Source organism: Schistocerca nitens, chromosome 7 (genome assembly GCF_023898315.1).
Source record: "Schistocerca nitens isolate TAMUIC-IGC-003100 chromosome 7, iqSchNite1.1, whole genome shotgun sequence".
NCBI lineage: Eukaryota > Metazoa > Arthropoda > Insecta > Orthoptera > Acrididae > Schistocerca > Schistocerca nitens.
In genome coordinates this window covers 227,152,924-227,178,668 of record NC_064620.1, presented here as the reverse complement: position 1 = coordinate 227,178,668, position 25,745 = coordinate 227,152,924, and the positions used below count along the sequence as shown (strand labels likewise).

The 25,745-nt window shown below is 46.9% G+C and overlaps 1 protein-coding gene across 1 annotated transcript in view; it reads left to right on the top strand.

The window, feature by feature from the left end:
• The window catches only part of LOC126194722 (putative helicase MOV-10), a 348,426-nt gene that overhangs the window by 22,363 nt on the left and 300,318 nt on the right, over positions 1 to 25,745 (top strand). Inside the window, exon 2 of the mRNA XM_049932971.1 lies at positions 21,232 to 21,275. Coding sequence (XP_049788928.1) covers positions 21,249 to 21,275 — 27 coding nt within the window. The 5' untranslated portion in view covers positions 21,232 to 21,248. The remainder of the gene's footprint in view (positions 1 to 21,231; positions 21,276 to 25,745) is intronic.

The following is a 25,745-nucleotide window of genomic DNA, read 5'->3' as shown; positions in this document are numbered from 1 at the left end:
GAACGTCAGGCTAAGGATGGCAGCGGATCGTATTCGCCCCGGTACATTGTATGTTCGAGAGCTGATGGTGCATCTTTCAGGACGATGAAGCCTCAGTTTTTTGTTGAGCATTTAGAGGACAAGTTTGGGGAGGTGGAAGGATTGTCCAAAATGAGATCTGGGTCAGTCTTGATCAAAACAGCATCCTCTGCTCAGTCACGGATGTTATTCGCTTGTGACAAGCTGGGGGACATTTCTGTAACCATCACGCCCCATAAGAGCTTAAATATGGTCCAGGGTATCATATGTCACTGGGATCTTCTTTTGCAGTCTGACGATTAGCTGCACACCAATTTAGAGCAGCGTTGTGTACATTTTGTCCCTCATGTCCACCGGGGTCTGAGGGGTAATCAGGTTGCCACCAGTGCCTTCATCTTGGCCTTTGAGGGTGGAACATTACCTGAGAAGGTCAAGGTGATGGTCTACTGCTGTGATGTAAAGCCCTATATCCCTCCCCCGATGCAGCGCTTTAACTGCTGGAAGTTCGGCCATATGTCTTCCTGCTGTACTTCCAGCATCACATGTCTAGATTGCAGACGCCCATGACATCCCAATACTCCATGTGCCCCGCCTCCTATCTGTGTCAACTGCGGAGAGCACCATTCGCCTTGCTTTCCAGACTGCAGGGTTTTCCAGAAAGAAAGGAAAATCATGGAGAACAAGACCCTGGGCGGACTGACCTACACTGAGGCTAAAGAAAATGTGAACGCTTGCATCCTTTACGTATGACATGGTCTTATGCCGCCGCTATAACAGTTCTGGCAACATCAGCTCCAGCAACCCCAGTCACCTATCGGAGCCGGAAGACTAGACCTACTCCCTTGATGGCGGGGGGCACTTCCCTGCCTGTTACTTCTGCACCACCTGCTTTGGGAGGCCCCCCCCCCCCCAACATTGGGGTCATCCGTCCCCACTTCTAAGCCGGAGAAGCATAAGTCTTCTTCGGCTTCTCTCGCTAGGAAGGGATCCCTTGGGTCACTTCTTTCCCAGGTTTCTGGTAGAGAGCAAGATGACACCCACCTGTGGCTGAAGAGCTCAAAAGCAGCTGGTTGTAGGGCTTCATGCTCATCCTCAGTCCCAGAGACTGAGCCAGTGAAGTCCTCCCAGCCAGGGAAACCCAAGGAGCAGTGAGAGGAATCCAAAAAGAAGACCCCCTAAGACCAAGGAAATTGCAGTGACACCCATACACCACTGCTACCTACAAGCTCTGTGTCTGAGGATGGGGTGGAGATTCTGGCATCCGCTGAGGTCCAAGATCTCACCAGACCCTCACACAATGGATATAGACTGCTCAGGCAAAAAGTCGGTGGCAGCAGGTGACCCTGATGCGTAAACTGCCTCATTGAATGTTCCATGCCGTTCCAGTCTCAAGATGTCATCCTCCAGTGAAATTGCGGCAGTTTTTTCCACTGCCTGGCTGAGCTACTGCAGCTGTTAAGCTTTACACCTGCTATCTGCATTGCCCTGCAGGAACCCTGGTTCCCAGCAATGAGGACCCCTGCCCTCCTCGGCTATAAGGGATATTACAGGAACCGTAGTGACTGTAACCGAGTGTCAGGTGGAGTTTGCGTTTATGTCCTAAACTCAATCTGTAGTCACATTGTGCCCCTTCAAACCCCCTTGAAGCTGTGGCTGTCAGAATGACGACACAGGAAGTAACTGTCTGCAATGTATATCTTCATCTAGATGGTGCAGTACCCCTGAATGTATTAGCTGCACTGATTGATCAACTCGCTAAACCTCTCCTACTTTTGGGAGATTTTAACGCCCATAACCCCTTCTGGGGTGGTACTGTGCTTACTGACCGAGGCATAGGTGTCGAAAATTTACTGTCTCTGTTCGACCTCTGTCTCTTAAATACTGTGGCTGCCACACATTTCAGTGTGGCTCATGGTAGTTACTTGTCATTGATTTATCAATTTGCAGCCCAGGACTTCTCCCATCTATCCACTGGAGACCACATGATGACCTGTGTGGTAGTGACCACATCCCCATCTCCCTGTCACTGCCCCGGCATCGGGCCCACTGATTAACATCGATGTGATGTTTGGGCAGGTGACTACAACAATTGTTTCTGCGCCAGAAAACGCAGTCCCTCACTCTTTAGGGTGCCCCGGCGTAGGGCAGTCCCTTGGTGGTCGCCGGAAGTTGCTGAAACAATTACGGAGCATTTGCGAGCTCTACAGCGGCATAAGCGGCACCCTTCCTGGATAACCGCATAGCCTTTAAACGGTACCATGCCCACGTTCACCAACTTATGAAACGATGGAAGCAGGAGTGTTAGGAGAGACACGTCTTGACCATTGGGTGCCACAAGTCACCTTCACAAGTCTGGGCAAAGATCAAACGTATTTTTGGGTACCATACCCCAACAGGTGTTCCCAGTGTTAACATAAATGGGGTGTTATCTGCTGACACAAACGCGATTGCCAGCCTTATTAGGAGCAAGGGACTGATGACCTCGTAGTTTGATCCCTTCTCCCCTCTTTTAAACCAACCAACTAACCAGCCAAAATCCTATACTTGCGTAATCTGCAAGAAGTAAAAAAGTTGTATCTTCTCTAACTGGAAGTTGGAAGACAAAGTATGCTATGTCAGAAACATTAGAATACCCAAAATGTAACCTTGTGGTATGCCATGTCTGATTGCTTCACATTCTGAGTGCCTATCATTATGTGATTGAGATGGAACTGATAGACATTACTTTCTCTCGTTCGTATAAGCTAAAACAATGAACATACTGTGCCTATTGTTCAACAGTATTTTAACTTTTGCATTAGGATAACATCATTAGATTGGGTTAAAGTTGTAGTAAACTCATAAAATGTTCCCAGTAGTAGTAATATCTCATTTATTGATTCTAGTATACCATCTCCCAAGGTAAATATAGCTTGTTCAGTGAACTATCCTTTTTGGAAACTGAATTGTTTCCTACTTAGTGTGTTTTCATGCTATAACTGTGTATAAAATCTGTGGAACATTATTTTCTCAAGAATGTTGGAAAATACTGCAATAATGAGATGAGTCAATAATTCTTTATGAATATTTTGTCTTCTACTACTTCTTCTAAATGGCTTGACAAAAACTTGTTTAAGTCCCTCTGGAAAGCACTGATGTGAAAATATTTTTGGTATGATTTACATAGGAAGCAAAACAAGCGTATTCTGTCACAGACACACAATTACTCACTAAGTTAACATTTGTTGATAGCACTGTTGGTACAAGAAACTAGTCACAGATATGCACAATATGATCATGGTATCACACAACATCCATCACAGGAATAACAACTGGAAACATTGGTATGACTACTGCACTCACTGATGTACGCCGTCTCACAAGTGACCACTAATGCACTGCTCAGACAACCACTAAAATTACAATACCATTACAGTACACGTAATGAAGCATCATGTTTTGTCTTCTTTCTGTGTTAGTATACATTATATGCAGGTTCAGTGAAACTGAAGCAGTGGGGACACATCTGAAACCTCTGGCCCATACAAAAAGTACTGCTGATATAAATTAGACATTCACTTGCAGCATCTATTGTGAGGGGTTCTGGATTATATTTAAAGTGAAGTGGCACGTCCGTGTACTGTCACTGTTGCACTATGGCCAATGCTGTAAGCTTGACTGACTGTGCTGACAGTGTCACTATTCGGACTGTGCTCAAAGTTCACCTCCCACAGCGAGGGAGTTGCAGAGCATGGAGGCACATTGGGCTGGCAAGTGCACTGGCACCCAGAGTGAGAGTGATGGTCTTGGATTGGTGGTGGTGGTGGTGGTGGTGGTGGTGGTGGTGAGTATGGAGGCTGGAGACAAGGCCTGACCCCCCCATCAGTCTGGACCAATTCATGAGTGGCATTGGCCAAATCTGTATGATCAAAGGAAGGTGGGGGTGCCATGCCAATGACAAGGTTGAGGACGGGTGTCTGCAATATGGAACTGTCAAATACCTGCACAGTGGTAGCCCCTGCTGACCATGCAGGGATTGCACTGCTGGTGACTGAGATGGAAACTCCCCACGTATGCCAAGAAGTAAGTGCCTGGCTGGGGCACATGGAGTCTGGGCAATTGATTAATGGCCAGGTAGTTGTTGCTGAGGCTGGGTGGCACCAGTGGGGAGCTCTCGTTCAGAGTGAGTGGTGCCATGGTGGATGACTTGCATATGAAGCAGATAAGCTCTCTTCCGCTGGTGGCTGCATGGCCCCAGTGGTCTCTTCTGTAGGAGAAGATTCTTACAATGCAGAAAGATATGACCCCAAAATGTTTCCTTCCCTGGCTGTGCCATGGGAGGAAAGTTGGACTGAGAGAGGGGGATGTGTGTATAGCTTGCACTAGGACTGATGAGGATTCGTTTCTGGCCACAAAGTCACTATTCCTTGTTGAACACTTTGAAGATTTGAGGAAGTAGCAGCAATCTTGAAAATGAAGTGTGGTTCAGTTGTGATTAAAATGGCATGTCCTGCACAAGCATGAGCACTGCTGCCTGTGACAAGCGGTAACATTCCTATAACTATCACCCTCCTACGCCCCCCCCCCCCTTCCACCACGCAATTCTTTTAAAGACCGATGATTAGTTATACTCCAGTCTGGAGTGATGGCGTGTGCATTTTGTCCATCATATTCAACCAGGACCAAAGGACAGTAGGGTTGCTACTGGGACATTCATCTTGACCTGAGAGGGTAACTTGTTGCTTGAAAATGTCAAGGTGATTGTGATCGATGTGATGTGAAATGGTATGCACCCCTTCCGTGTGATACTTCAGATGTATGAGATTCAGACACTGCCTTTGCATTGTAACGCTAGCCCTCTCTGGAATTTTAAATTTTGACATCTTCCTGAATTGTGTTGTCTACACTGACCCACAGCTGTCTCCAAACATTATACTCTGCATTATGCTTGAGCCTCTGCGTCTGAGAATTATCAGCCTGTACTTTGTGTCCTCAAACTGCAGGTGGAGCAAATCCACTCACCTTTCACTAAATGCTACCTGGAGCCATATAAAGCTCCGATCAATGAGTGGGAATTCGTCAGTGCCCTAGCTCTTTGCCCTGACCTGGCCCTAGGGGCAGACTGCATCCATAGTCAAATGATGAAATACATATCGGTGGATTGTTAATGTCACATCCCAGCTGTTTTTAAGCATATCTGGAGTGACGATAAGTTCCCATCTCGGTGGTGAGAAAGTGTAATTGTCTTGGTACTGAAACCAGTCAAACATCCCCTTGAGATGGATTGCTATTACTCAGTCTCACATGCGTTCTCTGTAGATTGTTCGAATGTATGGTAAGCTGGCAGCTGTGTTGGTACCTTGAGTCTCAGGGCATTTTGGCTCTGTCCCAGGGTGTTTTTAGTCAAGGCCATTCTACTGCTGATAATTTGCTCTGTGTGGATCTGCTATTTGGGTGGCTTGCACCTGCCAAATCACCTTATCGCTGTCAACTTAGAGAAGGCTTATGACACCACATACATCACCACAGCCTCATTACCCTACATGAGTGGAGTCTCTGCACTCACTCCAGATTTTTGTCTCAAACTACTTGTTGCACTATACTTTCAGATTTAAAGTTGGTGCCTCCCACAGTACCCCCCCCCCCCTCCCTCCCATACACATGTACAGGTTTATGTGCATGTACATGTACAAGAGAATGGAATCCCACAGGGCTCTTTATTGAGTGTGCCTCTTTATATTAGTGGTGTAGCTACAGCCGTGGGATCTACAGTTTCACCCTATTTTTATGCTGAAGATTTTTGCTTTTACTATTGCTATTCAACTGTGGATGTTACTGAATGCCAGTTGCACGGTGTCGTACAAAAGACACAATCCTGGGATCTCACTCATGGCTTTCAGTTCGTGGACACCGAGGCATGCATCATGCACTTCTGTTTCCATTGTACTGTCCATCCACAGCCAGAACTCCAGCTCAATGGCCAATTACTCAATCTTGTGAAGTCTTATCAGGTTTTGGCACTGGTCTTCAGTGCCCAGTTGACATGGTTTCCCCATCTTCACCATTTTAAGCAAAAATGCTGGTCACACCTTAATACTCTTTACTGCCTCAGTAACCCCGGTTGGGGCACAGATCACTCTACAATCCTGTCTTGACAGACTGACTCTGTCCCTTCTTGATTATGAGGATCTAACAGATGACTCGGCATCACCTCTGATGTTGCAGATGCTGGACCCAATACACCGTTGTGGGGTCTGACTTGCGACAAATGTGTTTTGGACTAGTCCTGTGAACAGCCCACTTGCTGAGGCTGGAGTCCCTCTGCTACAAATCAGGTGCCAAAAACTGCTGCTCAGTTATGTGACACACATTCGCTGTTCCCATGAGCATCTGAAATTCTTTTTCCTGGAAGGGAGTTCCACCTCTTGTGACAGAGGCCCATGAATGGAGGCAAGATCACAGTTCACTTACAGTGTCTGCTCCGAATTTCACCTTCCCCCATTGTCACCTGTTGTCAGAGAGCAGTGACATTCACCCCTTTGGCGTGTACTCTATCCTCAGATCTGCCTTGACCTATCCTCTGGGCTGAAAGACTCTGCTGACCTCCCCCCTGCGGGCCTGAGGGTTAGAGTAGGCCCGAGGTATTCCTGCCTGTCATAAGAAGCGACTAAAAGGGTTTGACCTCCATTTTTCAAAATTTTCCCAAAGAGTGAGCTAATTGGGGAATAGTGCCTTACATGGTGCATCGTGTCCATTGCGCATTGAGAACTTGAACTCACTTTCTCGTCGAGGCATTGCAGTCTCGCTCATCCTCAATCTCTTGGCCGAGGACACCGTCCTGGATGCGTTTTCCTCCACCCACTGTGCAGTGTCGTTTTCTGCACCGAAGATGACCATGGAATTCTTTGCACCTCATATCCAGCATGGTAGCCAGTCTGTTGTGGTGAGGCCACCATGTACCAGTTGATTATAGCCCCCTGACTACACAGTGATTGTTCTGCTGATGCCTGCACCGTTAACTTCCCAGGTGTGCCAAGGAGTAGATGCCTGTCAACTTGGGGCATCAGGACTCCTGGCTATGGCCATCCTGCCAGGTGGCACCCATGGGGAGGGCCCCTGGTCGGAGTGGGTAGCATCAGGGCGAATGACACGCGATGAAGTGTAGTCCACCATCTCTTGCTGGTGGTGAAACACCAGCAGTCTCTTAAGTGTTCACGACCTCAATTCAGTGCACAGAAGTAAGACTTCAAATCATTCCCCTCCCTGGCCACACCATGGCAGGAACGTCAGGCTAAGGTTGGCAGCGGATTGCATTCGCTCCGGTACCTTGTATGTTTGAGAGCTGATGGGGAATCTTTCATGATGATGAAGCCTCATTTTTTTGTAGAGCATTTAGAGGACAAGTTTGGGGTGGTGCAGGGCTTGTCCAAAATGCAGTCAGGGTCAGTCTTGATAAAAATGGCATCCTCTGCCCAGTCATGGGCATTACTCACTTTTGACAAGCTGGGGGATGTCTGTTACCATCATGCCTCATAAGAGCTTAAATATGGTCCAGGGTATTATATTCCACAGGGACCTTCTTTTGCAGTAAGACGAAGAGGTGCGCGCCAACTCAGAGCGACAAGGAGTTCATTTCGTCCGTGCGTCCATTGGGGCCTGAGGGATAATAAGGTTGCCACCAGTGCCTTCATCTTGGCCTTTGAGGGTGGAACATTACCTGAGAAGGTCAAGGTGATGGTCTACTGCTGTGATGTCAAGCCATATATCCCTCCCCCCAATTCAATGCTTTAAGTGCTAGAAGTTTGGCCATGTGTCTTCCCGCTGTACTTCCAGCATCACATGTCGAGATTGTGGATGTCCATCCCATCCCAATACTCAATGTGCCCCGCCTCCCATCTCTGTCAACTGCAGAGAGCATCGTTCCCCATGTTCACTAGTCTGCAGAATTTTACAGCGAGAAAGGAAAATCATGAAATACAAGACCGTGGACCTACTGACTTACACTGAGGCTAAGAAATTTGAGCATCTTCATCCTGTGACTATGACCTCCTCTTATACACTGCTATGAGAACAGTTGTAGCCCCATCAGTTCCGCGAGTTCGTCAGCTCTCAGAGCCAGAAGACTACACTTGCCCCCTTGATGGCGGAGGGCACTTCCCTCCCTTTGCTCCTGCACCACCTACCTTGGGAACACTGTCCCGCCAACCATCGGGGACACCAGTCCCCACTTCTAAGCCGGAGAAGCACAAGTCTTCTTCTGCTCCTCTTGCTATGAAGGGGTCCCATGGGTCACTCCCTTGCCAAGTTTCTGGTAGTGGGAAAGATGACACCTGCCAGTGGCTGAAATACCCAAAAGCAGCTCGTCGTAGGGCTTCATGATCATCGTCTGTCCCGGAGATGGAATCAGTGACGCCCACCCAGCCAGAGAAACCCAAGGAGCAGCAAGAGAAACCCAGAAAGAAGACCCCCAAAACCAAGTGAATTGTGGTGGCACCCACACCACCACTGCCTCCAAGTTCTGCATCTGAGGATGAGGTGAAGATTCTGGCATCCGCTGAGGACCTAGATCTTGCCAGACCCTCAAACACAGTGGATATAGCCTGTTCAGGAAATAAGTTGGTGGCAGCAGGTGACCCTGAGGTGTAGACTGCCTTCCTAGTCTCACGATGACGTCATCCTCCAGTGGAATTGCGGCGGTATTTTCCACCACCTGGCTGAGCTATGGCAACTGTTAAGCTTGACACCTGGTTTTTGCATTGCCCTCCAGGAAACCTGCTTCCTGGCAATGCGGACCACTGCCTGTCATGGCTGCAGGGGATATTCCAAGAACCGTAATGACTATAATAGTGTGTCAGGTGGAGTTTGCTTCTGTGTCCTGAACTCGGTATATAGTGAACCTTTGCCTCTTCAAACTCATCTTGAAGGCGTGGCTGTCAGGATACAGACGATGCTTGAAATAACTGTCCGCAACGTGTATCTGCTTCCAGATGGTGTGGTACCACTGAACATATTGGCTGCACTGATTGATCAACTACCTAAACCTTTCCTACTTTTGGGATATTTTAACGCCCATAACCCCTTGTAGGGTAGCACCATGCTTACTGGCCGTGGCAGAAATCTCGAAAATTTACTGTCCCAACTTGACCTCTGCCTCTTAAATACTGGGACCGCCACACATTTTAGTGCGACTCATGGTAGTTACTCAGCCATTGATTTATCAATTTGCAGCCCAGGACTTCCCCCATCTATCCACTGGAGAGCACATGATGACCTGTCTGGTAGTAACTTCTTCATCTTCCTGTCATTCCTCCAGCGTCATGCCCGTGGACACCTACCCAGATGGGATTTAAACAAGGCAGACTTGGTAGCCTTCATCCCTGCTGTCACTGTTGAATCTCCCCCCACACGGTGCCATCAATGTTGTGATTTAGCAGGTCACTACAATGATCGCTGATGCAGTGGAAAATGCAGTTCCTCATTATCTAGGGTGCCCCCAGCAAAAGACAGTCCCTTGGTGGTTGCCGGAAGTCGCTGAGGCAATTAAAAAGTGTGTCGGTGAGCTCTACAGTAACTTAAGCAGCACCCTTCCCTAGAGCATCTAATACCCCCCAGGGGGTCCACAACTCTTTTGTGGATACGTGCGTAGCAAGCACGGGACCCCGAGCTAATGTGGCCCTCCTTCCTTTCCGGGCTGCATACCCTCCCTTTCCGCATCCTTCCCTGCCCCCATCTTCTCCCCCCTCCTCACCTCTGGCTCTTTCCTTCCCTTTCTCCCCCTCTGGGAGTATGGTTTGTGCCTACGTCCGGAGACGGACGCTCGAAAACTGTTACAAATTCCTTGCTTTCTATACTTGCAAGTCTTCGTCCTTCCTCTGTCCTTCTCTTTTCCTTCCCTCTTCTCTTTGCACTTTTCTCCGCTGCGGCGTTTGAGACCCCTCTTCTTTCCTTTCCCTTTCTCTTTTTTCCTCCCTGTGCGTGTCTGAAGGCCGACCCACGCACTTCCATGCGTAGCCGGTGACGGGGTAACGCGTAATTCCCCGCCCCGGGTAGACAGGTAGGACACGTACGTCCCACTTGTAACGGCCAGGCCCAGGGAGGGGTGATTACCCGAGCTGATACCTTCCGAAAGTGCCAATTGGTCCCTCTGTCCGTTTGTCGGGAGGTGTGACCTGAGGTGTGAACAATCACCTAAGGTGGGAGTGCCCTCAGAGAGGGCCCCCACAAGGGAGGAGCGCGCCATCGGAGATGCCGGTAATCATGGGGGATTCTTCCGCAATGGTTTCCTCACCTTCCACTATGTCTGCTCACAAGCGTAAGTTCACTGAGTCTCAGCCACAGATAGTTCTTCCATCGTTGCCACAGTTCCTTGTTGTTTCTCGGTCTGACGAAGGTCACGACTTCTCCATGGTCAACCCTTTCGTTATTCAGAAAGGTGTCGACGCAATTGCAGGTCCTGTAAAGTCTTGTTCCAGATTACGGAATGGCACCCTGTTGTTAGAAACAGTCAGTGCCCTCCAGGCACAAAAATTGCTGCGTACCTCACTACTACACACCTTCCCTGTCCGGGTGGAACCGCACCGTACTTTAAATTCCTCGCGTGGAGTCGTTTATACACGCTCCCTCGATGGATTGTCTGACGAAGAAATTCAGCACTACCTGTCTGACCAGGGCGTAACGGCTGTTCATAGGGTTATGAAAAGGGTTGACACGAACATCATTCCAACCCGCACTGTCTTCTTGACATTTGACAAAGTTCAACTCCCATCAAAAACCAAAGCAGGCTATGAGATAATTTCCGTTCGCCCTTACGTCCCAAACCCTACGCATTGCTATCGGTGTCAGCTGTTCAATCACACCAGCCAGTCCTGTTCCAATCCGGCCAAATGTGTTACGTGTGGCAAGGATGCCCATGAGGGTGCTTGTCCACCTCCATCCCCTCGATGCATCAACTGTATGGGTGACCACGCTGCTTCCTCTCGAGATTGCCCCGTTTTTAAGGATGAAAAGCTCATCCAGGAAATTAGAGTGAAGGAAAAGATGTCGACCTTTGCTGCTCAAAAATTATTCGCCAGTCGACAGCCCACCGTGCCTCAGACAGGAAAATACAGCACTGTCCTTGCTTCTCCTCGGCCAACAAAGGAGGCGGCCACGCAGACTTGTGACCTCACCTTTAGTACCACGGTCGTCAGATCGGCCAGCGCAAAGATCACCCGTTCAACCTCACCACTTCCGCCTGCCCACTCTCTGGCTCACCCTTCGTCGGGTTCTACTAAATCTCGAGCCCAAAAGTCAGACACCAAGACTTCCAAAAAAGAGCATACTCGTGAAGAGTTTTTACGTACCACAACTTCACAACAATCGGTTCCTCCTCCATCTAAACATCATATTTCCAAGAAGGCTAATAAGAAACCCAGTTCATCTCCTTCTCCGCCAAGGCGTGTCCCATCTACAGCACCACCTGGAGGAAATCGCCCTCGGCCGTCTTCTGTGTCGCCGAGGCGCACTGCTGACGGCCGATCAACCGGCCGATCGCTGGTGGCAGGAGCTGCTCCTGACCAACCTGTGGATCAGGATCTTCTGCCTTCGGCTGAATGCCATTCCATGCTGTCGGTCGCAAGCTCTGAGCAGTCGTTGAGTTGACAGCGACCTTGGTCACATTCCTCCATTTTCTGTTCACCCTATGTCCATTATCCACTGGAAAATCCGCGGCATTCGAGCCAATCGGGATGAATTGTCGATCCTCGTACGATCCTACTCGCCAGTCATCTTCTGTCTTCAGGAAACAAAGCTGCGTCCCCATGACCGCTTTGTTCTCCCTCATTTTCAGTCCGTCCGATATGATCTCCCCTCTGTTGAAGGCAATCCAGCACATGGAGGACTCATGATTCTTCTCCATGAAACTCTCCATTATCACCCAATCCATTTAAACACTTCCTTCCAAGCTGTCGCCGTCCGTCTTTCCCTTTCTGGATACACGTTCTCTCTTTGTACTGTATACATTCCATCGTCCACACCAATGGCACGAGCTGATCTCCTTCATCTTCTTGGTCAGCTTCCACCCCCCTATTTGCTGGTTGGGGACTTCAATGCCCACCACCCGCTTTGGGGATCTCCACATCCTTGTCCACGTGGCTCACTATTGCTAGACGTCTTCCACCAAGCGGATCTAGTTTGCCTCAACACTGGGGTCCCTACATTTTTGTCTGCCTCCACGACAAATTTATCTCATTAGGACCTTGCGGTCGGTACTGTTCCGCTAGCTTGGCGCTTCGAATGGTTCGCCCTTGATGATACACACTCGAGTGACCACTTTCCATGTGTTCTTGGACTGCAGCCTCAACTGCCATACATGTGTCCGCGACGTTGGCAGTTTGCCCAAGCTTATTGGACACTTTTTTCGTCTCTAGCGACATTAGATGACCGTCACTTTCCCAGCGTCGACGATGAGGTCACACATATTACCGACGTTATTCTTACAGCTGCAGAACATTCAATACCACGCACCTCCGAATTGCCCCGGCGCCCCCCAGTTCCTTGGTGGAACGAGGCATGCCGTGATGCAATACGTGAGTGGCGACGTGCTCTCCGCGTTTTCCGCCACCATCCTACTTTGGCCAACTGTATCCGCTATAAGCAGTTCCGAGCGCGATGCCGTCGTGTCATCCGCGATAGCAAGAAGGCAAGCTGGAAATTCTTTATTAGCTCATTTAACACCTTCACTCCCTCCTCGGAAGTTTGGAGTCGGATTCAACGGTTCTCAGGCGTGCCTAGTTTCTCCCCAGTCTCTGGGCTCACTGTCGCGCATGATATATTAGTGGACCCCGTCGCAATTTCTAACTCGTTGGGTCAGCACTTTGCTGAGATTTCGAGCTCTTCAAATTACCCGCCAGCGTTTCTCCCGAAGAAACGTGCAGCGGAAGTGCGACCTCTTGCTTTCTCCTCTCAAAATCGCGAAAGCTACAATATTGTTTTCTCCATGCGGGAACTCCAACATGCACTCTCTTCTTCTCGCTCCTCCGCCCCAGGACCGGATGGTATCCACGTCCAAATGTTGCTGCATTTATCAACCCATAGTCTGCGTTACCTCCTTCGCCTTTATAATCGAATTTGGACCGACAGTACTTTTCCCAGACGATGGCGGGAAGCTATCGTCGTTCCTGTTCCGAAACCTGGAAAGGACAAACATCTCCCCTCTAGCTATCGCCCCATTTCTCTCACGAGTAGTGTTTGTAAGGTTTTGGAGCGTATGGTGAATTACCGTTTAGCGTGGTGGCTGGAATCCCGCAGTCTTTTAACACCTGCCCAATGCGGATTCCAAAAGCGTCGTTCTGCAGTTGACCATCTTGTTGCTCTCTCCACTTATAATCATGAACAATTTTCTCCAGAAATGCCAAACAGTAGCAATATTTTTTGATCTGGAGAGAGCATACGATACCTGTTGGAGGACAGGCATCCTCCGCACACTGTTCTCTTGGGGCTTTCGAGGTCGGCTGCCCCTTTTTCTTCGCGAATTTATGGCAGAGCGCACATTTAGGGTGCGGGTGAACACTACTCTCTCCCGTACTTTCTCCCAAGAAAACGGGGTACCCCAGGGCTACGTGCTGAGTGTTGTACTGTTTGCTATTGCCATCAATCCAATTATGGATTGTCTCCTTCCTGATGTCTCGAGCTCCCTCTTCGTGGACGATTTTGCGATCTTCTACAGCTCTCAACGGACCAGCCTTCTTGAACGACGTCTTCAAGGCTCTCTCGATCGCCTCCACTCTTGGAGCATCGAAACCGGCTTCCGTTTTTCTCCCAGTTAGACCGTTTGTGTTAATTTTTGGCGACTAAAGGAGTTTCTTCCGCCCTCCTTACATCTAGGTCCTGTCAACCTTCCGTTTTCAAACGTCGCTAAATTCTTGGGTCTTATGTTTGACAGAAAACTGTGCTGGTCCTCCCACGTTTCCTATCTTTCGGCTCGCTGTCTGCGATCCCTTAACACCCTCCGTGTCCTGAATGGTACATCCTGGGGAGCGGACCGAGTGGTCCTTCTCCGCCTCTATCGCGCCTTAGTGCGCTCGAAATTGGACTGTGGAAGCATAGTCTACTCCTCTGCTCGGCCGTCTATTCTTCGGCGTCTCGACTCTATCCACCACCGTGGATTACGTTTAGTGTCTGGAGCTTTTTACACCAGCCCTGTGGAAAGCCTTTATGCTGAGACTGCTGAGCCTCCACTGTCCACTCGGCGAGCAGTCCTTCTGAGTCGTTATGCTAGCCATCTGTCTTCCATGCCTGCTAATCCAGCCCATGACCTTTTTTTCGACGCCTCCTTTGATGTAGGGTATGCAGGCCGCCCCTCCTCCCTACTACCACCGGGAGTCCGCTTCTGTCAACTGCTCCATTCTCTTTCCTTCCGCTTTCCTAAAACCTTCTTGACAACTTGGGGTACAGCACCGCCTTGGCTCCGTCCCCGGATTTGCCTGCTCCGTGACCTTTGTCGATTTCCCAAGGATGGTACCCCTTCACTTGTTTATCGTCGGGCATTTGCTGCTCTATGTGCACAAATGACAGACGCCACATTTATTTACACCGACGGCTCGAAAACATCGTTAGGTGTAGGGAGTGCCTATATTGTTGGCGACATCCCAAATCACTTTCGGCTTCCCGACCAGTGTTCGGTGTATACTGCGGAGCTTTACGCTGTTCTCCAGGCTGTCCACTACATCCGCCGCCATCAGCGGATACAGTACGTTATCTGCTCAGATTCTCTCAGCTCTCTCCTCAGTCTCCAAGCTCTTTATCCTGTGCACCCTCTGGTCCACCGGATTGAGGACTGTCTGCACTTGCGACACCTGGGGGCGTCTCGGTGACGTTCCTCTGGCTCCCAGGACACGTTGGTATCTTTGGAAATGAGGCGGCCGATATTGCAGCCAAGGCTGCAGTCTCTCTTCTTCGGCCAGCTATTCAATCGATTGCCTTCGCCGATCTACGGAGCGTTTTATGTCATCGAGTTGTTCTTTTATGGCACGCACATTGGTCGCCACTTCCCCATAATAAATTGCGGGACGTGGAAGCTCTTCCTTGTGCTTGGACCTCTTCCTCCCGAACGTGTCGTCGGGAGGAGGTAATTTTAACTAGACTCCGGATAGGGCACTGTCTTTTTAGCCATCGACATCTTTTAAGCGGCGATCCTCCCCCACTCTGTCCCCACTGCTCTCAGCTGTGGACGGTAAGACACCTTTTAATTGAGTGCCCCTATTTTAATCCGTTACGCTCCCGTCTACAGCTATCGCCTGATATATCGTCGATTTTAGCAGATGACACGCGCTCAGCCGACCGCGTTCTCAAGTTTATTAGTGCCAGTGAAATGACGTCAGTCATTTGAAGCTTTTTTTGGGGACAACCAACCCCTTTCTGTAGTGAATTTTTAAGCCTTCCTTCTGTTTTTAGTTTCTCCAATTTTATGACTTTCGTTCCCATTGCTGCTGGTTTTCAATTTCGGTTTTTTACTGTTTCCCAATTCACGGACCGGGCGCCAATGACCGTAGCAGTTTTGCGCCCTAAAACCAAAACAAACAAACAAACAAATAGAGCATCTAATAGCCTTTAAGTGGCTCCGTGCTCGTGTTCACCTGCTTATAAAAAGACGGAAACAGAAGTGTTGGGAGAGGTACTTGTCGACTACTGTGTGCCACACATCACCTTCCCAAGTGTGGATGAAGGTCAGATGTCTTTTTGGTTACCAGACCCCAACAGTTGTCCCTGGCATTAACATCAATGGTGTGCTCTTTACAGATGCAGACACGATTGCTCAGCACTATGCTCGAGCCGCTGCGTCGGAAAACTATCCTCCAGCCTTTCGTGCCCTCAAACGGTGGATGGAAAGGAACATCCTCTTGTTCACTATATACCACAGTGAACCAAATAGCACCCCATTTACAGAGTAGGAGCTCCTCAGTGCCCGTGCACACTGCCCCGACATGGCTCCTGGGCGTGATCGGATCTACAGCCAGATGATTAAACATCTCTCGTCTGACTACAAGCAACATATCTTCATTGTCTTCAACCGGATCTGGTGCGATGGCGTCTTTCCATCACAATGGCGGGAGAGCACCATCATTCCAGAGCTCAAACCCGGTAAAAACCCACTTGATGTGGACAGCTATCAGCCCATCAGCCTCGCCAACATTTTTTGTAAGCTGCTGGAACGTATGGTGTGTTGGCGGTTGGGTTGGGTCGGGTCGGGTCCTGGAGTCACGTGGCCTGTTGGCTCCATGTCAGGACGGCTTCCACCAGGGTCGTTCTGCCACTGATAAACTTGTGTCCCTTGGGTCTTCCATCTGAACAGCCTTAACGTAAGTGTTGGCAGCACCTCAATGCCCCTTGCTGCCTGAGCAATACCAACTGGGGTGCAGATTGTTCCACACTGCTGCAGCTCTATAGAGCCCTTATTCAATCCCACCTTGACTATGGGAGTGTTGTTTATGGTTCGGCGGCACCCTCAGCGTGGCGTTTACTCGACCCAGTTCACCACTGTGGCGTTCGCCTAGGGACGGGAGCTTTTAGAACGAGTCCGCTGATCAGTGCCCTGGTGGAGGCTGGGGTTCCTGCATTAAAGGTCAGGCGTGCACAACTGCTTACCAGTTACATTGCACACATTTGTAAATCTTCTGCCCATTCTAATTACTCTCTCCTTTTTGCAACCATGGCAGTTCATCTCCTGCATCGATGGCCCAGGTCAGGGCTTAAGATTGCGGTTCGTGTGTGGTCCCTTCTGTCTGAACTGGAGGCCTTCCTGTTATCACCTCTTGTCAAGGTCCATTCACGTTCACCTCCACGGTGTACATCTAGGCTGCAGATTCTTCTGGACCTTCCACATGGCCCTAAGGACTTTGTTAACCCTATGACTCTCCGCTATCACTTCCTCTCAATTCTCGACATGTACCACAGACAAGAAGTGGTTTACACAGACGGCTCAATAGCTGGTCACATAGGCTTTGCCTATGTTCATGGAGGACATATTGAACAGCACTCCATCCCAGATGGCTGCAGTTTTTACACTGTAGAGCTGGTGGCCATATCTCGTGCTCTTGAGCACATCTGCTCATGCTCTGGCGAGTCATTTCTCCTGTGTACTCTCTCCTTGAGCAGCCTACAAGCTATCAACCAATGCTACCCTTGCCATCCTTTGGTAGCGTCCATTCGGGAGTCTATCTATGCGCTGGAACAGTCCCTTCGTTCAGTGATGTTTGTGTGGCCCCCAGGACATGTTAGAATACCAGGCAGTGATCTTGCCGACAGGCTGGCCAAACAGGCTACACGGAAACTGCTTCTGGAGATGGGCATCTCCGAACCTGACCTGCGATCTGTCTTATGCCACACGGTTTTTCGGCTTTAGTAGATGGAATGGCACAACAGTATGCAAAACAATCTGCGTATTATTAAGGAGACTATGAATGTGTGGGGGTCTTCCATGCGGGCCTCTCGCAGGGACTCTGTGGTTCTCTGCCAGCTCCGCATTGGCCACATCTGGGCAACCCACGGCTACCTCCTGCACTAGTGAAGACCCACCTCCAGTGTTGGTGCGGCGCCTGGTTGACAGTGGTCCTCTGGTGCACTGTCCCACTTTGATTGCCCTGTAACAAAATCTTGGGTCACCGGACTTGTTGCCACAAATTGTATCTGACAACACCTCTTCGGCTGATTTAGTTTTACATTTTATTCAGGAAGGTGGGTTTTATCATTTGATCTAAGTTTTAGCACATGTCCTTTGCCTTTCTGTGTCCTCCACCCTAGTGCTTTCAGGGTGGAGGTTTTAATGTGTTGCAGAGTGGCTGGCTTCCCCTTTTTATTCTCATGGTCAGCCAGCCATGGTAATCTGCTCTCTTGTTTCGATCTCTTCTACATGTTTCTTGCATGTCTCTGTGGTTTTCTTGTCCGATTTTGTCCATTTTAGTTTTTGTTGCCAGTCTGTCACTCTTGTGGTTTTCTCCTTTCTTCCAACTGTGTTTTGTATGTCTCAATTATTTTACTCCCACCATTGTGGAATTATTTTAATCAGAACGAGGGACCAATGACCTAGCAATTTGGTCCCTCTCCCCCTGTTTGAAACAAACTCTGTTGACCATATGGTTTTTTTGCCACTTATTCCTGGCCGTGAATAGTCCTCAGGGTATCAGCCAGTGCTGCTATCGACACCCACTGGTTGTGACTCTCCAGGATCACCTTTCTGGTATCCATCGAGCTGTATGGTAGGTAGTCTTCGTCTGGACCCATTGTCATGTTGGAATCCCATGGAATAAACATGCTGAGCGGTTGGCCAAGTTCGCTACCAAGATGTCAACTCTATGCTGGCGATTGTTGGTAGCTTGAGACAAGGACTGATTTTTCATAGTTTCTGCGAACAAACTTCAAACAATAAAGGCGACCACAAACATGTAGCAGTCTTCCCTTCTTGCTTCTCATAGCTTCTGTCAACTTCGCTCGGCTATAGTTGGCCGACAAACAGCCACATCCTACAACATGAGGCTCCAGACCACTGTTGGTGTGGTGCCCATACGGTGGTGGCCCTTGTCCTACTGTAATTGCTGTAATTTGCCTACATTATGGCGAAATCTTAAACTTGCAACAGGCTGCTTCTGGTGCTAGCAGATGACGCCAAAGCAGGTTATCTGATTTTGCATTTTACACATGAAGACTTTTTCTACTCTTTTCTGGGAGGTAGGCCACTTCGGCCTCGTGGACCACTCGAGGGGTCGGAGGGGCACCCCGTTGCCTGCTCTTACACTGGCGGCCCATGGCTGCCCTTGCTTGGTGGTCTGTTGTGGCTCCTACACTTCCCATCTTTTTATTCTTTTGTATTTGTCATTGTTTTAATGTCTCATCATTGTTTTTCTCATTCCTGAGATTTTATCAACTTCTCTGCATTGCTGGTTTTCTTATGGTGATGGAGGGTGAGGAAACGCCGGTCAGATGCAGAGGGTGCATTCCCACCTCATAACATGTACCAGGGACCACAAGCTGTTTTCTGGGCAGAGCAGCTCACCTGCTTTACTCCTTTTCACCCCTCTCGCACTTCCTTCTATTGGTTTTATTGATTTTCAATTGCAGTTGGGTTTATCTCAATTTGTCTTCTGTGTTCTTCCTCTCTATTCCCAGTGTGATGCATATAGGATGGAGGGACCATTGACTTTATAGTTTGGCCTCTTTCACCTCATTAATACAGCCCAGTAACATTCTCCAGTTGTCAAAAAAACCCTACCATTGGATTGCCACAGGGTATAGTGTGATTCATCTGTCCAGGTCACTTATTTCCAATAACCTACTGTCCAGTGGCATTTCTCTCGACACAACCTCAAGTGTTGTTTAGCATTGAGTATAGAAATATGCGGTTTATGAGGAGCTGCTCAACCAGTGTATCCCCATTCTTTTCAACTCCCTGTTCACAGTCATTATGTTAGCTTGGCTGCTGGTAGTACTTCCAAATTCATGACGACTCCTTCCACTGATTTCATGCGTGTTTGTGTGCTTTTTTCTGACCTTTCTTGTGCTGCAGTTTTGCTGTCAGACTACGTTTTTTCTCAAACTTATTCTCTAGGACAGATTTGCTGACAACTCATCTCACTTGTAAGATGAAAATTGTGGTTTTCCCACTTTGTTCCCTTCATTGTACACCATAAATTTCAGTTAACTTACGTTCAGTCCCCCCATCTTGGTTTGACCTCCATCTTTCGAAAATTTTTTTTTACGGAATGTACAGGCTCTACGGGGAAATTCGTCGGGTGTCTGTATGGCGGGAGTGCCCGACCACTCGAGGATCACACTGTCGATGCTAAACTGTAATCTCCCAGCACTTGCCTGTCATTTTGGGGATTTGGGCACTGCCCTTCAAGCCAGGTGGCCTTTGTCCTAAGCGGGTGGCGCCCAAGGTGAGAGCTCTCGTTTGGAGTAGATGGCATTGTGGTGGATATTTGTCGTCATGAAATGACTGAAGTTATCAGCCAGTGGCTGCACGGCCCCAGCAATCTCTTCAAACAGATCATAATTCAGTTCAGGTTGATAAGGCGAAGAAACTTTTCCTCCTTGGCCACACTGTTGGAGGAAAACAAAACTGAGTGACTCGCAGACTCTCTCCTTGGTTCCTGTTTTGCGCTCCAACAGGAGGGGAGTCCTTTTCTCTGTACTAAGCCAATGTTATTTGTGGGAATATTGAAAATGTGTTTGGTGAACTCTCTTTCCTCAGTTAATTATGAAGTGCACCCTTCTTAATTAGATGGCAAATCCTACCCAGTCTCGAGCATTACTCTCTTGTAAACAACTTGGTGTTGTACCTGTTTTACTGTAACACAATATAAGAGCCTAAACATGCAGTAGGGTTTATTTATTCACTGGGCTGAATGATGCATACAAATGAAAAACTATGTAAACACTTGAATAATTTAGGGATCCAGTTTCTATATCAAGTACCTGTACATCAAGGTGTAGTAGGTGACAAGGTTGGCACAAGTGTGCTCATGCTCCCTTTTGGGAGCACCTTGCTTCCAGAGGTGGTCATACGCGTGGTTTAGTGTTGTGGTGTGAAGCTGTAAGTCCTGCCCCGATGCATTAGGCCATCCCAACCCACACACCTTGCTAGGTAGCCAAGCAGTGGCAAGCTATCAGATTTTTGTTCGAGAGTAAATTGCTTCAAATCCTGGTTTGGCTGTACAGACAGATATTCCATGATTTCCCGAAATCACTAAGGTAGATGTTTGGATGGTTCCTTCCAAGGAGCACAGTCAATTTCCTTCCCAATATAAGCTTGTGCTTCATCTCTTATGACCTCATCAGCGGTATGTTAAAACCTAATCTTCCTTCCATCTCTCTTACACCACACAACACTGCCTACCTCTCTGCCCCTCAAAGTTAGGCACAGTACTTATTCAGTTATCTGAATAGTGTTCTGAGAAGGGCTCTGATAACCTCACTGTAGAGAGCCCTCTCCTATTAGTCATTTCACACAGTTACATCATTAAGGCATCTCTCTCACCAGTTCTCTTTTTTGACAACCTGCTTTGTTTTGTCGATTTGATGTCAATCAGTTTGGAACCATTGTCAAATTTGTCTAAATTGAGGATTGTATTGCACACCAAATGCGAATTATATAAAATCCCAGGTATTGTTCTAACAATTTAGTTTTTATGAGAAAAGGCAATATTGAAAGAAAATCATTTGTCTGTTAGCACCTTATAAATTATCTTATTTCTGTTTCAGGTTTTTAATTGACCAGAATGTCTGCTGCCACGAGAAATAGAAATGTAAGTGTACATTATACTGCATGGCTTTAAATGTATTTTATTGTGTACATGGTATGTGCCATTTTTTTATTTAAAGTAGAAATTATAAATATCTCTGGTAAATTGGATATTGTTGAACTCGTTGGATTGTGAAAACACTATTCACCAGACAGCAATTTTTGCTGCTGCAGTACCAAAGGGAAATAAGAGAGTAGTAATTAATAGTGGAGCATTAAAATGTGGGACAGATCAAACCAACACACCATGTGTGAGGACAGATTTAAAGCAGAGGTGTCATTATAGTTAAGATTAATAATAATATTTACTATAACAGTGAAAATAATTACTGACAATATGAAGTAATTGGATAGATAAAAAAATCTACTCACTAAGCAGTGGCAGGAGAACATAACACAAAGATTTAACTTGTGCAAGCTTTCGGAACCAGTAGCTCCTCCTTCCAACAGGAGAGTTGAAGGGTAAGAAAGAGGGGTGAGCAAAAAGGGCTGGAGAGGTTTAGGAAAACAGGTACTGTTCGGAAAAGTCACCCAGAACCCTGAATCAGGGGGTCTTACCAGATGGGAAGCGAAGGAAACACTGATTGTTGGGGACTGCACCAGATGAGATTTGAAAACCTGAGAGCTTGAAGATGGAAGACTGTGTAATATGCAAGATGGAGTTTACTACTAAAACACTGTGCACAAGTTAAAAAACGTGAAAAGCTAAGTGCATTGTATGCAACAGAAGTGGGAGGGGGATGGCAAAAAATAGAAAGGTCAAAAAATGAAAGATTAGAAAACTAAAATGCAGTGAAGAAAGGAGTAGTTACTGTGAAAAAATGCTGAGACAGAAGGAATTAACATAAATTAAGGGCAGGTGGGTGGCGAGAACCGAGGACATGTTGCAGTGCTGGTTCCCACCTGCGTAGTTCCAAGAAACTTATACGTGGGGGAAAAATCCAGGTGGCGCGTGTGGTGAAACGAGCACCAAGGTCATGACTGTCCTGTTGTAAAGCATGGTCTGCACCAGACTATTGTGCTTTGCCAGTATACACTCTCAGCTTATGCCCATTTATCCCGACTGATAACTGCCAGTGTAAAAGGTCGAACAGTGTTTACATAACAGCTGGTATATGACATCTCGTTTTACGGGTAGCTCTCCCTTTGATAGTATTTGTTTTACCAGTTACAGGGCTGGTATAGGTGGTGGTAGGAGGGTGCATAGGGCAAGTCTTGTAGTGGAGTAGGTCACAGGGGTAGGAACCATGGGGTAGGGAGGAGTGATACAGAAGGAGCGTCAGGTCTGATAAGGATACTGTGGAGATTGGGAGGGTGATGAAAAGATACTCTAGGTGTGGTGGGCATATCTCAGGCAGAATAGATCTCATTTGAGGGCATGATTTTAGGAAGTAAGTCTTGCCAAAGTAGCTAATTAATACATTCAAGACCAGTATAACACCAAGTGACAAATAATGTGCTCCAAAGTTGTTTTTTGGAGGGATCAACAGTACCAGGATTGGATGTGATGGCCCAGGAAATCCGTTTTTGAACTAGACTGGTGGGGTGATTACGTTCAACTCTTCTGCTAGAGGAAGAAGCCACTAGCTCCAAAAGATTGCACGAGCTAAACCTTCTTGTATGTGTGTTCTCCTGGCACTGCTTCATGGGTAGATTTTTAAAAATATTTACTATGAATGTTGTTTGTATACAGTATTTTTATTACTTTCCAGGGTAGGGAGATCACTTATGTCGATTGATATAGAAATCGCATTATTACTAGGGAACGAGGGACTCTAAGATACATAAAAACCCACCTTCTTTTTATCAGTTTTTTGAAGAATAATGTCCACTCAAGGTTGGACAAAGATGATTGAAAGATGAACTGAAACTGTCTCTTAAAAAGTAACTGAATTAACTCGGAGCTCCCAGCACTTCTGAGCGGACTATCAATGTTCCAGTTAGTAGCACATTACCAAGAACCAAAGCCCACAGTGAATGGTTTGATATTTTATGTATATATGGCTGTGTTTAAGTGTAGCAAGCAACCAGTCAGTCATCACATTAACCTAAAATACTCAACTAAAAAGCCAACTTCCTATTAAATGTAGGCAAGAATTTGCATAAAGAGTTCACTGCATTCATTGGCTGAAGTTTATAAAAAAAATTGGATTTCTTGTTTTTTCTCACAGTAACAAGTTTATGAATGTTATTATGCCAATGTGAGAACTTAAACAAGCCCTATCTCATGCACTCCAAAATCTCACAACAGCTCTTTAAGTCCCATTCACTTAAAATTTAAGTTGAAATTCCTCAGTTGCAAACTGGCAGAATTACAAATATGAATTTGCATACAAATTTCCTCAGATTTTCAAGGTTGCCTTCAATTTTTCTTTACATTCACAAGTTTTCTCATAAATTCTAATTCTATTATGGAAAATGTTGTTTGTTGTTATATTGTTAGAATATAAATGGTTAACAGTAAGTGTTGTCAGGTTTCGCTAATTATGTTTATTTTACGATACTGCTACTACTTTCCATATATTAATTAATCATATGACTAAAATTTGCTGGTTTATCATGTGGAATACAGGTCCCTGCCTTTATTTCAAAACTGGTATTGTTTATAATAGGCTGTTTTAATTTTCTGGTAGATCTCGAAGAGACCTATTCGTAGACACTATGTTTATAAAAACTGATAAAGGTGTCATCAAGTTAATAATTCTTAAAGTTTATACTATTTACAAAGCATTTAACATAAAATAACTTGTAAACTCTACTTCTTATCAAGGGCACATCTAAACCCTCACACTTATAATTTTCTCCTTTTATTTGTGATACTGGCTTTCCATATCTTAATGAGTTCCCTTTTTATTGACACATCTTACATTCAGCATTTTAGCTGACCCCTGTGGCCAGTCATGGGAGCCTTTTCCTCTATTCGTTGTCCCCAACAGCCAGTGAGCACAGTAAATCCCTACCATGTGTTTTTAGAGCAACCTGGTCTTACACTAGTAACCAGAATTTCTCATACTTTCAGAATGACCCAATAGGAGAGGCTCAAAAAGTGACATCATCTAGTGGTGGTACTTCAAAGCTGGTGGTGTTGTGGGTTGCTCAGTGTGACCTTCTTGTGGCCCATTACCACCCCTCTCTTATTGTCAAACGCATGCTTGCATGGCTACCTCTGTTACTCAGCCCACAACAAATCGTGTGTGCAGAGCCACATCCATTCTGTTTGTGGATGCCTTTTTGGGTGCATATTGTCTCACTGAGCTCTGCATGCTAATCACCCAGTTTAATTTTTTTTTCATATAGTATGAATGCTGATCACTCTCTCTGTCCATTATCTCATCTTGCTTAGCCACATAAATTGGCTTGTTGCCCAAGCAGTAAAGGCCAAAGGGATGTCTACAGACTGCTTGCCATCCTCTGCCTTGTGGTGTTGTGTGGTATGGAGGGGCATGTCGTCAGCACACCACTCTCTAAGCTATTTTGCAAACTTTCCAGACCTTGGGACCACTACTGCACAGTACAGTAGCTCCTTAGTTCAGCATCACAAGCCTGATCGCACCCCACACCAGTCTTCCCACCAGGGAAAAATCCTTTGCTGTATGGGAATGGGACCCAGGTCCTCCACATGGTAGCCATCTATGCTGACCTCTCAGCTATGGAGGCAAACAGTTATTTAGTTACTTCACCTGAAATTGTTGAGAATTACATCCAATATCCAATTTTTGTACTCTTTTGAACTGGCAATTTTAAAGTAATTAGTTTGCCACATGCACATCATTCAACGATCTTAAAGCTGCTCATAACCCACGAACCTTCACAATTTGTGTCGCACAATTATTTCCTTTCAAAATTCATTTTCTCTGATATCACAAATAGTTATCATTTTTAGACTATCTGTGCTTCAGAATTATCCATTATCCATGCTTCTGGGCTGCTGACCTTCCTCTTTGACCACAAGCTTTCAACAGCCACACTCCAAAGTTTCAAAAGTGCATGCAGTCAACCTGTGTTTACCTGACACTTGGCACAAAAACAGTAATGTCCAAAATGTTCCTTCATATCAGTGATATTGCAACCACTGGAAATTGGCTGTTAATACTGAGTTTTAGTGAAGGTATCCATAATAGTATCCTTACAAAGTAAAATCAGTTAAAAAAGCATATGTACTGGGGAAATATAAGTGAATATTTGCTGTCATGCTCATGAATCGGAATGAACATATTACACACTAATCATACTTTGGTTGAGTACTGTAAGTAGTCATGAACATTGTAGTAAACATTCTGCTGTGCATGCAAATGACATCACCCATTGTATAGACTGTACCTGTGAAGTGAACACAAACTTCCCCACTTCTCAGCCCCCCTGGAGTCGGTAGAGTTCAAAGTATTTGCTGCTGGTGCAGGTATTCAAGACACACAGTTCTACCTCTGTTGCCTGTTGAACAGAGTTCCTAGCTACTAGTGGTGAGTGCAGTAAT